The 14,437-nt window shown below is 33.7% G+C and overlaps 1 protein-coding gene across 1 annotated transcript in view; it reads right to left on the bottom strand.

Annotated features, from left to right (window-relative positions):
• Window positions 1-14,437, bottom strand: part of Rim (Rab3 interacting molecule) — a 295,789-nt gene that overhangs the window by 143,735 nt on the left and 137,617 nt on the right. The window contains exons 6-7 of the mRNA XM_072532709.1: window positions 10,700-10,913; window positions 540-713 (exon numbers count right to left, since the gene is read on the bottom strand). Coding sequence (XP_072388810.1) covers window positions 540-713; window positions 10,700-10,913 — 388 coding nt within the window. The remainder of the gene's footprint in view (window positions 1-539; window positions 714-10,699; window positions 10,914-14,437) is intronic.

Here is a 14,437-nt window from a genome sequence, read left to right as displayed (position 1 = left end):
CGAATATCCACAGTATAGGCATTCATAGTCTTAGGCTAGCCATGGGGTTTTGGCAGACGTGTTGAATTTTGTTAGTGTAGCAATGGTGTATTTATGCAATAAATTCTTCATAAAGAACTGAAGACTAGTAATGTGTTTGCTTACTATTCACATAGCAATATTAGTACATAAGAACGTTTTAGAGAGATTTATTAATCGTTGTGTGAAAATTTACAAAACAAAACTTTCATTTATTATTTATTATAAAGTATCCGCGCTTCCTTCAAGTATGAGAAATTATAATATTATATTTACGGTTTATAAAACATTTAAAATATTTTTTTCCCTTTGTGTGATGACTGCGGAACTGAACCCATTACGTATAAAATCTTATAATACATAAACTATGACTAAACTAAAATAGTTCAATAAAATATATACTTTTTAGAATTGTCAATAATATTATCTCAATACTGACTAAACGAAGTCATCATCGGTTTACTAACGGATAGAAAATTTCTGACGATATCGATATCTCAACCACCCAAAATAAAGCGTACCTCTCTGTGCGGCTGATTGTCTCCAGCTTGCTTGTGCCACTCTTCGACTTCCCATAGTTCTGGAAACTATTAGCTCTACGTTAGCTTCCTGTCTACTTTCGGCGATTATTTCGGCTACTTCTTGGGAAGATTTTCCTTGCAAAGAACGACCATTCCATTCGATAACCTCGTCACCTGAAACCAAACATAATATGTGTTTTAAAACATATATTGAATATAGTTATGGTGAATTTTCTATTTTACCGTTATTCGTCGAATAATTTACATATACTATTTATAACTTACTTCAAAAGACCCAATATTTCTTGCGTTTTCTAAAATTCATTGTAATTTGATTAGGCTGTTATATAGAATTATTTAAAACAAAGACAAAACGAACAATCTTAAGTTAATTGTAAAAGAATTACGAACAAGTCTTACGAAATAGTAATTTACGTAACAAGTTCCGAAAGTGATATTTTACGAGAGGAGTAGAAAGTTTCCAGGGCGAGCCGTAGACGAGTTCTGGAATCCTGCGAGACTCGTAAAATTACTTTTAGATCGTGTTACGTACAATATTTTTTCTGCAGCCGTTTTGTATGTTAAAAAGAATATATGGATAAACTTTACTTATGAACTTTTATTAAACACTTTAAAGTTACTCTCATGAATTTAACATTAGAAAAATAGAAAAATCTACTTATGAATATTAATAACACAATTATAACAATTATTTACATTGATATTGTAAGACATATTAACAGAAGTGGCAGTATTGAAATTAGTGTTCACTTCTGATATTCATTTCTTGGAATTGAAAAACGAAAAACTGAGCGAAAATACACGAATCTTAAATGACAAGCGTTGCCATAATAAAATATAAAGTTGATGTTGTCAAAGCCGTTACCTAGATAGCCAAAATCGTCCCGGAAGTGAAAAAATTAGTCCCTAAAGTAACTACTTTCGGTACGAGTTGTGTAAAATGGTACTTTCGATTTAATATATGATACCGAAAGTTTTATTTTCGGACGTTTTTGTTAAATAGAATCATGAGGGATCTTAAACATCGTTCTGTCAGTGAAATGGGTTTCCGATATGAGTAGAATATCAATTTTGTTTTGTTCAAGAAAGTTAGTAACTTCTGTGTTATGGTTGCCTAGGCCGTTGGCATTTTATTGTGCAATTCGTAGTGACTTAAGTTCCATTACTGAATTTGTTTATTACTATAGAAAGCATGTTTAAGATCACGCTATTTTGATTTATTAGTTGTGAAAACATAGCTTTGAATTCGTTAAGGAAACTCTTCATCATTTCTCCAATGTCACTGTTTTTATTACTAACATGTGTTCCACTTATTATTTGAGTGTAAGTTGCATGATTTCGGTTGTATAGTTCGTATTATTATGGACATTATTTACATTTGTTCCACCTGTTGCTTGTGTGTAAGTCGCGTGATTTTGATTGCTTAAGTTCGGATTATTCTGTACTGTATTTCTGTTATATTGCAGTTGATTGTTCGCTGGAGTGTGCGATGATACTCCTCTTGCTCTGTTTCTACTGCTAATTAACTCTTTATATACCATGCATCCTTTGTAATTTGCGGTGTGCGCTCCATTGCAGAGAGCACATATGGCAGGTATGTCCCTATAATATTATAGGTCTTTTATTATAGGTCTATTATCATCATCATCATTTAACCCGGATCTATCCACTGCTGGATATAGGTCTCCCTCAGTCTTTTCCATGTATTTCTGTTTTGTGCTGTTTGCATCCAATTTTTGTCGATCCGTTTTATGTCATAAGACCATCTTGTTGGTGGACGACCTCTACTTCGATGTGCTTCTTGTCTCGGTCTCCACTGTATTATTCGCTGTGTCCATCTGTTATCCGACATTCTAGCTATGTGCCCCGCCCAGTTTCACTTAAGGGTCATAATTCTTTCTATGGCATCTGTCACTCCTGTTCTCCGTCTTATTTCGTTTGTTTTAACCTTTGCAGTCAGCCTAAGGTAGCAAGTAGATACTCTTCTACGACCCCGGTAGAAGACAGATCTGCTAAAGGGACGCAACCCTGCCTTAAGCAAGCCTTGACTTTCTCCACAGTCCCCTACCAAGGAGAAGTCATGTCCTAACCAAAAATTTCCATCAAATCCGTACATATCCATTACACATCCTAACCCACTACCAATACGCACTGGCCCGCGCGGTAGTGAAACGGCTAAACCCCCCTCCTCTATTCATGTATGCAAAAGGTCTATTATAGGTCTTTTATAATCGGCTGACATATGATTGCCTCCACATTTGACACAGTGATAAGGTCTATTATAGTATGTCTAAGAGTGTCCATACAATTGACATCTGGTACACTCGACAATATTATTCTTTTTATACGGTGGCTCAATAACTATTTTCGCGGTGTTTATAAATTGATTTTATATATTTTTTTATTATTGTGATTAGATACTGTATTGTTGTCGTTTCTATTTTCATTTTGTAGAATCTGAAATTTATTGCTGGTTACTACCATGTCTTTCTCCTGAAGATTCCTCACTTTGTAGTGTATGTGTCATCTCAATAGAATCAGAAGCTTCATTTTGAAATGTAGATAATGCGGAATTTATTTTAAGATTGTATTGACAGTTTGAGGAAGATTGTGATAGTACTTAGTTAGGAACATAATATATTGTTGTTGGTGGGTTGTTTAAAATTTGTGCTGAATTTGGTTGTAAATTTTGTAGAAAAAGGACATCTGGGCATTCTGGTTGAATTTGCTGTTGCTTACATTGAATATTTATAGATTGACCATTAACAGTAGCAGTATAAAAAGGAACACTCATCGATAAATCTGGTGAAGCTCTCATTTTAATTGGTAAAACTGTATATTTTAATTTTTAGATATTTTATAGGAAATTTGTAGAAAAATTTGAGGCAGATATAGTTGGCTTACAAATTTAAACAAGCCCCACTTTCAGTCCAAAAAAAATTTACTATCATATTAACTGTTATGAGATTTTTTTAGCCAAATAGGGATTTATATGTATGTAAGTATGTAAACATTTTTAAGTTGTTACAGCAGAACGTAAAAGGTTATAAGAAGATGACAAATAAATAGAAGAAGAATAAATTGTCACATGGAAAACTAAATTGAAAATTGTTTCATATATTTTACTAAAATCTATTTTCACCCGCAGATAGTGTTCTGGAGTATACTATACCTCAGGTACTCCTTTTCTCCTTTTATTACTCTTAAATCGAAAATAGATGAAATAGTGACTTCTAGCGCTTTCAAATTCAATTAGGAGTTGGTCAAAGACGGTTGGGTTTTCTCATACCACGGTACATAACTGTTCTAAATTTTAGTTGTTTTGTTTTCTAGAGGTAAACTTACATGATATTTTTGATATTTTTCGAGATATACTATGATTTTTATTTTTCTTTTAGCGATACTGAATTATACAATAATTATGTCTTACAAACAAGAGCAGAAAAGGTTAGAACGTTTATTGGCGGAGTTTGGCACTATGTCTGACGAGGAGAAATGGTTCATTGATAGTGAATCTGAGGAAGAACAAATCGCATTAGAAAATCAAGAGACAATCATATTGGAAGAAGAGACTCATGGAGAGACGGCACACAAAAGGGAGGATTCTGAAGAAGTGGAAACTGAAGAAAAAAGTAAATTTTCAAGCGGTCCAGAAAGTGGAGGTGATAATAATGGTAAGCGATACTTTTTAACTAAAGACAAATTAAAGTAGTTCAAGCTTCCAAAGCTCAAAAAAGTAAGAACAATGTCGAACAATATAATTACGTATTTAGTTGGTGTAAGAGGAATAGTACGAGGAAAGCAGAGTGTTTTTGATTGTTGATTGTTATTCTTTACAGCAGAAATTAGATGTTAGATGACATTGTTGACTACACAAATGTAAAATTAGCGACGAAAGCCTCACGGTACGATGCACGACATTAGTATTTAGTCAAAGAGACTGGCAAAGAGAAATCAAAGCTGTTATAGGCCTGCTTTATTTGACGAGAATGCCACAATAAAAATATTCCTTTTTGTTGCAATGTTTGCGATTCGACAATTTGTAAAATACAGTAGAACGGAAACAGATCGATAAATTGGCAGCAAATAGAGGATAATTTGATCAATTTGTTGGCAACTGTAAGACTCACCATTTACCAAGTCAACATCTTACATTAGACGAAAAACTGAAATCATTCAGGGGACATTTGTCATTTGTTCAATACATACCGAATAAGCCAGCAAAGTAAGTCTTAAAAGTATTTGCGCTAGTGGATTCCAAAACTTACTACTGTCTAAACATGGAAGTTTACGTCGACACACAGTCAGAAGGCCCCTTCCGAAAAAGTAACAATCCTCAAAACCCTCGATAACTGGTTTACCAGTTATCCGCTTATGATCAATCTACTTCTGACTCATCATCTCACATCGGTTAGGACAGTTAGGATAAATAAAAGGCAATTTCCAGCAGTACTTCTGAAGACACGAGGAAGAGAAATTCGCAGTTCAAAATTTGTCTTTAAAGAAGATACGACTCTCTCATATGTGCCAAAAATGTAGAAATGTAAAAAATGTAATCCTCTTTTTTACATTGCATCTTGATGTTAGTATAATCCAAGAGTAAAGAAATTACCTGAAATTATCGATTTTTCCAATTCAACCAAAGATGGTGTAGACACATTGGATGCGTTATCTGTCATCTAGCTGTCATTGAATTTTGACATTATTTTTTTTCGTTTTTAAATACAGCTGGAGTAAATGCTTAAGTTATATATGAAACAAACATAAAAAACCTTAATTTAAAAAGAAAATTTTTTTGAAAGAAATGGGTATGCAGCTGATTTTTGAGTTTCGAAACCAACGAAGACTCTTCCTTGCGTTGACCACTACGTTCTAATCAGCAACCAGAGGTAAGTGTCAATTGAGATCTAAGCGACGTAGGACAAGCAGGTAGGTTCTGTTTGTCCAAGAAATAAAGATAGGAAGACTTTTTACATAACCATGCTATATGATACTCAATTTATTTATTTAGCGTATGACTACATCACAGGTTCATATATATACATATATATATATATATATATATATATATATATATATATATATATATATATATATATATATATATATATATATATATATATATATATATATATATATATAAATTATATAAATTACAAACAACAGTAAATACAAAAATATTATTCTACAAACAAACATCTAGATTATAAATATATTCGATTGACTCTTTTGTAGCAGACAGGAAATCCGAAGGGTTGCCGTTATAGGATCTAATCGGGCATTCCTCTACCATGTGTTTTACTGTTTGCCTTTCGGCGCTGCAGTCGCAATTTGGTGATTGTATTTTTCCCCATCTAAAAAGTGAGTCGGAACATCTGCCACAGTTCGTCCTTATTCTATTGAGTGTGGTCCAAATTCGTCTCAGTTGGTTGAAGCCCTCAGGTTTGCTTGTAATACATGGCATGTTCCAGTTAGTTGGTGCAGCGTTATTCTCCCATTGTTCTCTCCACCGTTCAATTACATTAAAGTTTTGATCTACTAGCCTTTTTGCTGTTTTTAGAGGCGGGTGTCTTGAGCGAAGCCTATTTATGTCTCTGGCGGAAGTTCCGACATGGGAGCGGAGCTCAGGATATTTGTTTGGAACACGCAATAATGCCGTGTTCAGATTGTGACAATTTTGAGGAGTCGTAACTTTTTTATTTTTCAATATATTTTATTTTTTCTTTTATTTGTAGAATCTTGGGTTATTAGGTTATTTAGAGTTACGTGATCAATAAAATGTTTCATAATATCTCAGTACATTATTGCTCACTTGTGTTTTTTGACTAGCATAATTGCAATATGTTAGATAAATGATGTTTGACATCTAAATATAAGACTTTTACAGTACCACATTTAATTTATTTGAATTATAAATAAGTAAAACACCAAGATTACCTATTTTTAATAATTAAAGTTTAAAAATTCCTGCGTTAGTTTAGTTTGGGGTATGACATACCCCGGCACACTTCTCGTGCTAATATATCTATGAACACTAACGCAGGGTTAACACTTTCTAATGTAATTTTTTTGTTCTTGCTATTTTTATTGTTTATCAACATTTGTTTATAGAAGAAAAGACTTCAATCAAGAAGAAAATCAATTTTCTTTTAAGGTATGTAAATGTAACTGTAATTTTATTGATAAGAAAATTACTTTTGTATAAATTTTGTATGAAATTAATTGGTTTTTTTTAAGAAGAAAAACTATTTTGTCTGCTAACTAAATTCAATCTAGAATTTCAACATTATAAATTAATTTTTGATCACTTTGATATGAAGATGTCTAAAACGCAGATACGGATCCATTTGGAACTTGGCGAAAAAAACAACTTAGAGGTAATTAAACTAACAACAATTAAATTATTATCAGATAACATTAATTATTTGCTACCAACAAACTTACAAAATTTACGTCATAATAAAGTTATTTGACACTAGTATTGTCAAAAAGGCAATTAAAGTTTTAACAAAAGTGGGCCAGTATAGGAACATCACGATTACACTAACTCCTGAGCCATGCCCCGGAAACTTATATGAATGACCTTGGATCATTTCCTCATCACTTTAACCCCAGCGAGTTAATAAAGATAAATGACAGCCTATCTCTCTCACGAAGACTTTAACCAATCATTTACCTATTTTAACACAATCTCGGGGTGTCACAAATAAAATAATCAAACGAAGCTTAATTCCGCAATGTCAATTCTGTCAAAAGTAACAGCAGAATTGTTTGTTTATAAGCTTTCAATTTTATTTTATTATCTTTAACTTTCGTTTGCATTTATTCTTAGTAATTTTAATTTAAGTGTTACTTAGTTTTTAAAGTTTAGTTTTAGTTACCTATTGTAGCAAAGAATTTTTGTGTTGTGCTAGTAAAAAAACTAAACATGGTGAATTATTGTATTGTTCCGTTGTGTACAAATTATTTTGGTAATAGTAAGTTGTCAGGAAGCAAACAATAATATTATTTAACATTTGTTTCTGAAAATATCAGTGTAATAAATATTATGTAATTAGTTTATGACTGTTTTATATTACCAAATAAGTATACGTATATCTAGAAAAAATTGCGCATTTTATATATATCCTTTTATTTTTTAAATAATACGTGTGAGATTACTTTATCGGAAAATAATAAGATATTTTCAAGTAAATTTTAATTAGTAACGAAATAGCCCGCAAGGGGCGCTAAAGGGTACGTATGTAAGATGATTAGTAATGACCCCAGCCGCAAGGGGTCCTAATGAACGAAATTTATACATTCAGTTGCCTATCTATTTCTAATATTATATTATTTATCTATGCTCCTGAGCTTTCTAAGTTGTTATTAGTCGAAGATTGTAAATTTGGTTTTTAAAACTGTTAATTAGAGGAATAAGTAGAGAATAATACTCCGGTTTCATTAGAGCAAACAGAGAAAACTCAAGCAGATTTAATTAGAATAATTGATAGGTTAATCGCTAAACTGGAGGCAAAAGAGAACAGGAAGTTGAATATCTCCCGAATTCAAAGCCGGTTTGTTTTAAATAAATTTCAAGACAAAGAAAATGCTAGAAAATGGATGAATACTTTTAAAAATGAGTACCAGAGACAATCAAATAACAACAAATAAAACTCAAATACAAATATTGCGTCTTTTTCTGGAGCATAATGCTATATAATGGTATAGCTCAACTTTATGTAAGTTAACTGTCTATGGAGCATGGTTAGAATGAAAAAATTTCTTTTTAGAAACTTATGGCAATAAAAGTGGACAAACAGTGTAATTAGCTTACACTTATAAGTATTTAAACGGTACTTTTCTAGACTGCGCACTAAAAAAGAAAGAATGCTGCTATTGTACATTAAGACAAACTCCCACTACTTGTGTATTTCATAAGTATGCCAATATTTTCATCCTTGCCAAATACACCAAGTTTCGCACTTAATTTCAAGTACGGCTCTCCCACTGCCTGTGTATTTGACAAGTACGCTCATACTGGTATACTTGGCAAGCACAGTAGGTATCTTCATCTCTAGGCCTTCAGTGTTTATTTTGCTTCCATTAAAAATAGTCAAATTGGCAATCATACATTCCATTGATATTTGATTTTTACGCGAAGCTAAGTATCGTTAATTAAATTTCTGTTTTTATGTTGTGGATACCTAGGTTGACATATAACTGGCTCATTTTCATAGAGATCGAGAAATTCAAACACCACTTCATAAGACCACTCAATTAAAAAAACACGCTAAAATTAACAACGTTAAAAAAGGACAACAGGCTATAGCTACGGAAGCCAAACACAGAGTACTGCAGAAATTAATTGCGATTGGCAATTATATATCTGGCAAATATTTGCCAGATATACTTGTAGTGGGTATCCACCTTTAAAGGCGGACTAAAACGACTGGAAACTAAAAAAACATATATATAAATCTTTTTTGTAGATACCTCGCTACCCATATGTTGCTAGATCTCAAACGAGAACCTTTAGGCCATCTGACCTTTTTTTTCAGTTCATTTATAGTGCACTGGACAGATATGTTATCTTGTATTTTTTTCCAGGCATCATTAACTGCATTACAATTTTTATGGTCTTTATGTTTGGTCATCCAAATGACAGGCTCATTTTAATAAAAATCAAGAAGCTACAACACGACGTCATGTTTCACTCTATTTCAATTAAAAAAAAACAAACACACACAAATAAAACTTCTGTATCTGAGGTCTTTAAAAACGAAATGAATAGTAGCAGTAACTGCCAATTATTTATACATTTTGTTTGAGCGCCTCTGCAAGTGTAGACAAGTATGTACTTCGCAAGTGTACGAATAATCGTGATCTCTTTGACTCGGGTCATTTTTACCGACAACAGATAGAAAACCAATGAGTGGCAACGAGTGACAAATAATTATACAAGTAATCCACTCACACGACAAGGCAAATATACACAAGTGACGATTATTCGCCAAGTACCCGAGTCGTTTAAGTCCGGCTTAAGATCAGCAAGGTCTTACACTCTGAGCCCTCCTACTTCCCCCGGCGACCAATCCTTTATTAGGACAAAACCTTATAAGGATTAAGGATAAGGACAAAATCTCTTATTGGGATCCTCACAAAAAATCACGAGTTTCCTTAATTGTTTTTCTTTCGATTAGCTTGGATGAATAAACGTCAAACAAAGGTCTTACCACTTTTGGTAAGCGATCACTGTTTTATTACCGTTTAATTCTTCTTCTTCTTGTGCCACTCCTATCGGAGATTGGAAATCATCAAGGCTATCCTGATCTTGTTAACAGCTGACCTAAAGAGTTCATTAGTGGTACAGCCAAACCACTCTCTCAAATTACGCAGCCATGACATTCTTCTACGGCCTGGATTCCGTTTTCCTTCTATTTTTCCTTTCATTATATTTTGAAGTAATGCGTATTTATGTCCTCTCATAAGGTTACCCACATATTTAAGTTTTCTTCGTTTGATCTTTGACAAAATTTCTGGGTCTTTGCCTATCCTTCGCATTACTTCAAAATTTGGAACTCTTTCAACCCAACTTATCTTCATCATTCGACGGTAGCACCACATCTCGAAACTTTCAATATGTTTATATTGTTCTGCTTGAGAGTCCAGGCCTCTACATCGTATAATAGCGTGTTAAATACGTACCCCCTTAGCATTCTTAATCGGGGAGGGATACTTATATCTCTGTTGCAGAAGAATTTCCTCATCTTTATGAAAGAGGCCCTCACAATTTCGATACGTCTTTTTATTTCATTGTTTTGGTCTCCAGTTTCGTTTATTGAAGTACCCAAGTATTTGTAACTTGATACTTTTTCAATTTGAATTCCGTTTATACTAATATGTGCTGGTTGTGTCATGTTCTTACTGAAGACCATATTAAGTATCATTAAATTTTAACGGTTCTAGCTTATCACCAAATATCAACTTGCCAATTTGAAATACTGTTTCTAAACAATATATCAAGCAAAACAATGTATGATTTTAAAATATGCTACATAATGACACTTAACGCTAAATAGAACATTAAAGGTATTATGATTTTTTAGTGAAAAAACTGATATTTAAAAAGAAACTGTCTATTGGTCATTAATACTTACCAGGTCTTAGTTGACCTTCCACATCAGCTATACTGCCCTTTTTAACCTTTTCTATGATAGCTCCAGTCATTCCATTTTCGAGTATTTTCCCGCCAACTACTTTAAGTCCCAAAATAGAAGCACTAGATCCACTTGTATCTCGAGAATTTCGCCTCAGAATCATATGACCTATCATTTTGGTTCCATCAGCTGAGACTTGCCATGATAAAGGGTGCTGTTTTAGAAAAAATACCGTTATGACAGGTGAAATTTGTACAAGAGAGAGAGAAGTATTATTGCATGCAAGAAGCAAATTCTACAGCGATTATTTGCTTGCATCACAAAACTTTGTGTTTCCTTAAATTAAAATATAAAATAAAAATTTAAATTAGTTTTATAATTTAGGATAACCTTTGTGTTGATAAATTTTAAAACTTTTAACACTTTAGTAGTATAATATGAATATGTAGTGCATTTACTACAAGCATGTTATAATAAATGAAGAAACAACATATTGAATGAAAATTTTTTAAAATAAGTTTTAAGATTTCAACAAACTTTAAAAACAAAGGAAGACAACCAATTAAATATGGAAGAATCAAGTATGTTACTTGGAAAAACTTTAAAAACTTTATTTCAGTTGCATACTGCTTCAGTACGCTCTACTCTTTTTAAAGTTTCTATATGGAAAAATAAGTATTCAAGGTGGTAAAATGTTGTAGGAGAAAGCCTATTTTCCGTAACATAAACCATTGATTTTGTAAATTGTTTATTCAAAGCCATATATTTGATAAAAGCTACGATGACAAAAGGAAATATTTTCAGAAGAATGTATCTTGTATTCATTATAGCATTTTAATATATGCTATTAGACAGAAAATATTTATTACGAAGCTAATGGATTACTGGGAAAGAATTATATCGGTGAGTATATTGTACATGTATTTTATAGGTGGATGTATTTTACTGCAGCCAAATGGCTTATTGTACATCTTCTGAATCCTATATCTGCCTATACAGGTTGAATGGATGGGTACTAACTATTTTTGGCGTCACCTGGTAGTCTTTAAATAGTGTTGACATGCAAGATATGGTTGACTTTCATGTTGTCTATTACAGAGTCTGCAGTGTAAGTTTTCATGAAACATCTTTATTGTATGAAAGTGTACCTTGACTGGCGCATGTCCAGAAAGCCTGTTATGACTAAATAGATCACTGCTTATTTTCTACAGCACTTCAGCATTAGTCGCACATGTTACTCCAATATACATTTACTATGTGTTTGACTGGATATGCTTTCCCAGGGAGAGGTGTGTCGCCTTCCGATCCAGGCTATTTTCCAGTCGCGGACGATGTCATTTGGTACTATCACGGTACTTTCATTGCCTTGTATTAACCGGAGTTCTGGAACCCATACCAGCGTCACCTTTCAAATGTCTACCACTACTAAGTATTTCTGCACCCTTACCTTCCGCAGCTTCAGACACGTATGTGGACCAGGTATAACCCTGCAATCTTTATCGAGTGTGTCCTCTATCCTTTTTATCTAGTGGACAAATGTCCACTTGGAAAGGTAATTTATGATGTTACTACGTCCTGATCTAATCCTATAGGTATGTTGCTCAATTTTCCCCCTTATAACTATATGTAAAGCATGGAGGTTCAGTAGGTCTCCATAGCTCCAAGGTAAGTAAGACGCTGTACCTTAGTTTGAGGAGGCTACTTTTTGCTACACCTTTGTCCACCGCGTCAATGATGCGGTTTATAAATCTAATATACCAGATCTGGTTTTAAACCCAAATTTTTCCCAGAGTGCGCCTAACTACCATTAATGTAGTTAGTCTGAGCTGTCTTGGTTATTGGTTCTTAATGCTGATTCCAAGTAAGCTTTGAATCTAATATTGCCCCAACATACTTTACTTATCTCAACAGATATAGATGTACCACATGTACCACTTACAAATTCCTCCTTCTGGTAAATTTTAAATTTTACACATCTAGGAGCTTATATTAAGCCTTACATTTAAAGTCCATTCTGTGACTATATTTAAAGCCTGTTCCATTATATTTCTGATTGCACCATTAAATTTGAGGTGGGCTAAGATAAACAGGTTATCCGCATAGCCCAGAACGTAGTGAATGTCGTTTATTAGTGTATCTATCAGTCCATTTATGACCACATTTTACAAAAGAGGGGATAAGGACTCCCCCTACTGCATCCTGTGTTCAACCTTATGTATCTAACTTTTAAGCAATACTCTATCTCTAATATGCATATCGAGCGGTTTTTCTAGAATCTTCACAGGGACTTAGCTTTTGCCAGATTTGAAAATAAAAGCTCCCATTATAAGCCTCCATGGTTTTGGTATTTACCCAGTCCTAAACCAGTCTGTTGTATCGTACCTTTTTTTTTAAAGAAGGTTATTTCTCTTCTGCAGAAGTATTGGATAAATTACCACCGGACCCTGTGATTTGTATGGCTCAAATAAATTTATTGCTCATTTGATTTTGTCCACAATCATAAGTCATTGTATTCAGTTTAGTTTTCTGACATGTGTATAGTAGTATTAGTTTTGTTTTAGACTCAGAAAAGTGCACTCTGAAACAGGATCTCTTCACAATTCTGAGTGTATTTATCTGCCTCCTTTTCGAGCGAGGGAACACTTCTCAAAGTTATGACAAAAATTTATGCAATATTGATATTTCTACAGTCTGATCTATCTGTTCGCAATGCGTTTTTTAAGATAATCGCCTCATTTATCTAATGTTTTGACAATATTAACTTTTCGTCTGACTTCTGTAGTTTGCTTTGCAAGGTTGTTCTTTCACTTCGGTACTTTTCTGTTGGAATTCCCCATCTCCAGACAATTGTGTTCAAATACAAACATGAAAACCTCCTAAAATTTTTTGGCGGTCACGTTTAGTTCAATGATTGCTTATGGTGCCTTTAATCATACTTAAACCATATTCCAGGTCTGCTTGCTTGATGATGCTTACTCTGCTGGAGGTTCGCCTGCAGAACTCTGATTAAATGATACCTTTCCAAGCCTGTAATACGCTTCTGAATGAGCAGCCCTCTATGTGTTAAAGGAGACTTCGTCGATTATGTGGAGTAAGATTTTCACCTTCTACCAGATTTTATGAATTTTTAACAACCAGTTTTCCGTCTTAAGGTCTTGATTTTGTTTTCTTAGAAGGATCCTGATAATCTTCACCAGCCTCTTTCATGGGGACGTGGGTGACCATGGGGCACTCGGGCATATTATTGGAATCGACTACATTTAAGTCTGCTACCTCCCACAGGCCGCATATACTTTTCACAAACTCAGTCGTCTATTTTTTCGTATACTCGTTAGCAGAGTTTACCCAGAGGTCTCTTCGCTAAACGATGATTTATGGAACCGAAGAAGATGATTCTGGCTTCTGATAGAAACCTCATACAGTGCTTGTTTAAGTTTGCAGATGATCAGGTCTGCTTGGTTTTATGTGCTTTTGCTATGATGGTCCGTGCTCCAGCAGCAATTTTTGCCTCTGTTGATCTCTTGAGTGGTGTTTCTGGATGACTGGCTCAGAGTCTGTTCCTCTCGCAACTTCTTTTTGCTTCAGTATTTGGAGCAGAGATTTAATCCGCGATTAAAGTCGTATCTCTGATCGTTTCTGTTATATTTATATTTGTAAGCTCACAAGGGTTACTCATTTCTAAGCCCTATTCTGGGTCATCTGTTTTTGTTCTAACCTCGCTAGCCATTTGTTTTAACG

Source organism: Diabrotica undecimpunctata, chromosome 5 (genome assembly GCF_040954645.1).
Source record: "Diabrotica undecimpunctata isolate CICGRU chromosome 5, icDiaUnde3, whole genome shotgun sequence".
In the NCBI taxonomy this organism is placed as follows: domain Eukaryota; kingdom Metazoa; phylum Arthropoda; class Insecta; order Coleoptera; family Chrysomelidae; genus Diabrotica; species Diabrotica undecimpunctata.
Note: the sequence above shows the minus strand (reverse complement) of the source record. Positions and strands in the feature narration are given on the sequence as shown.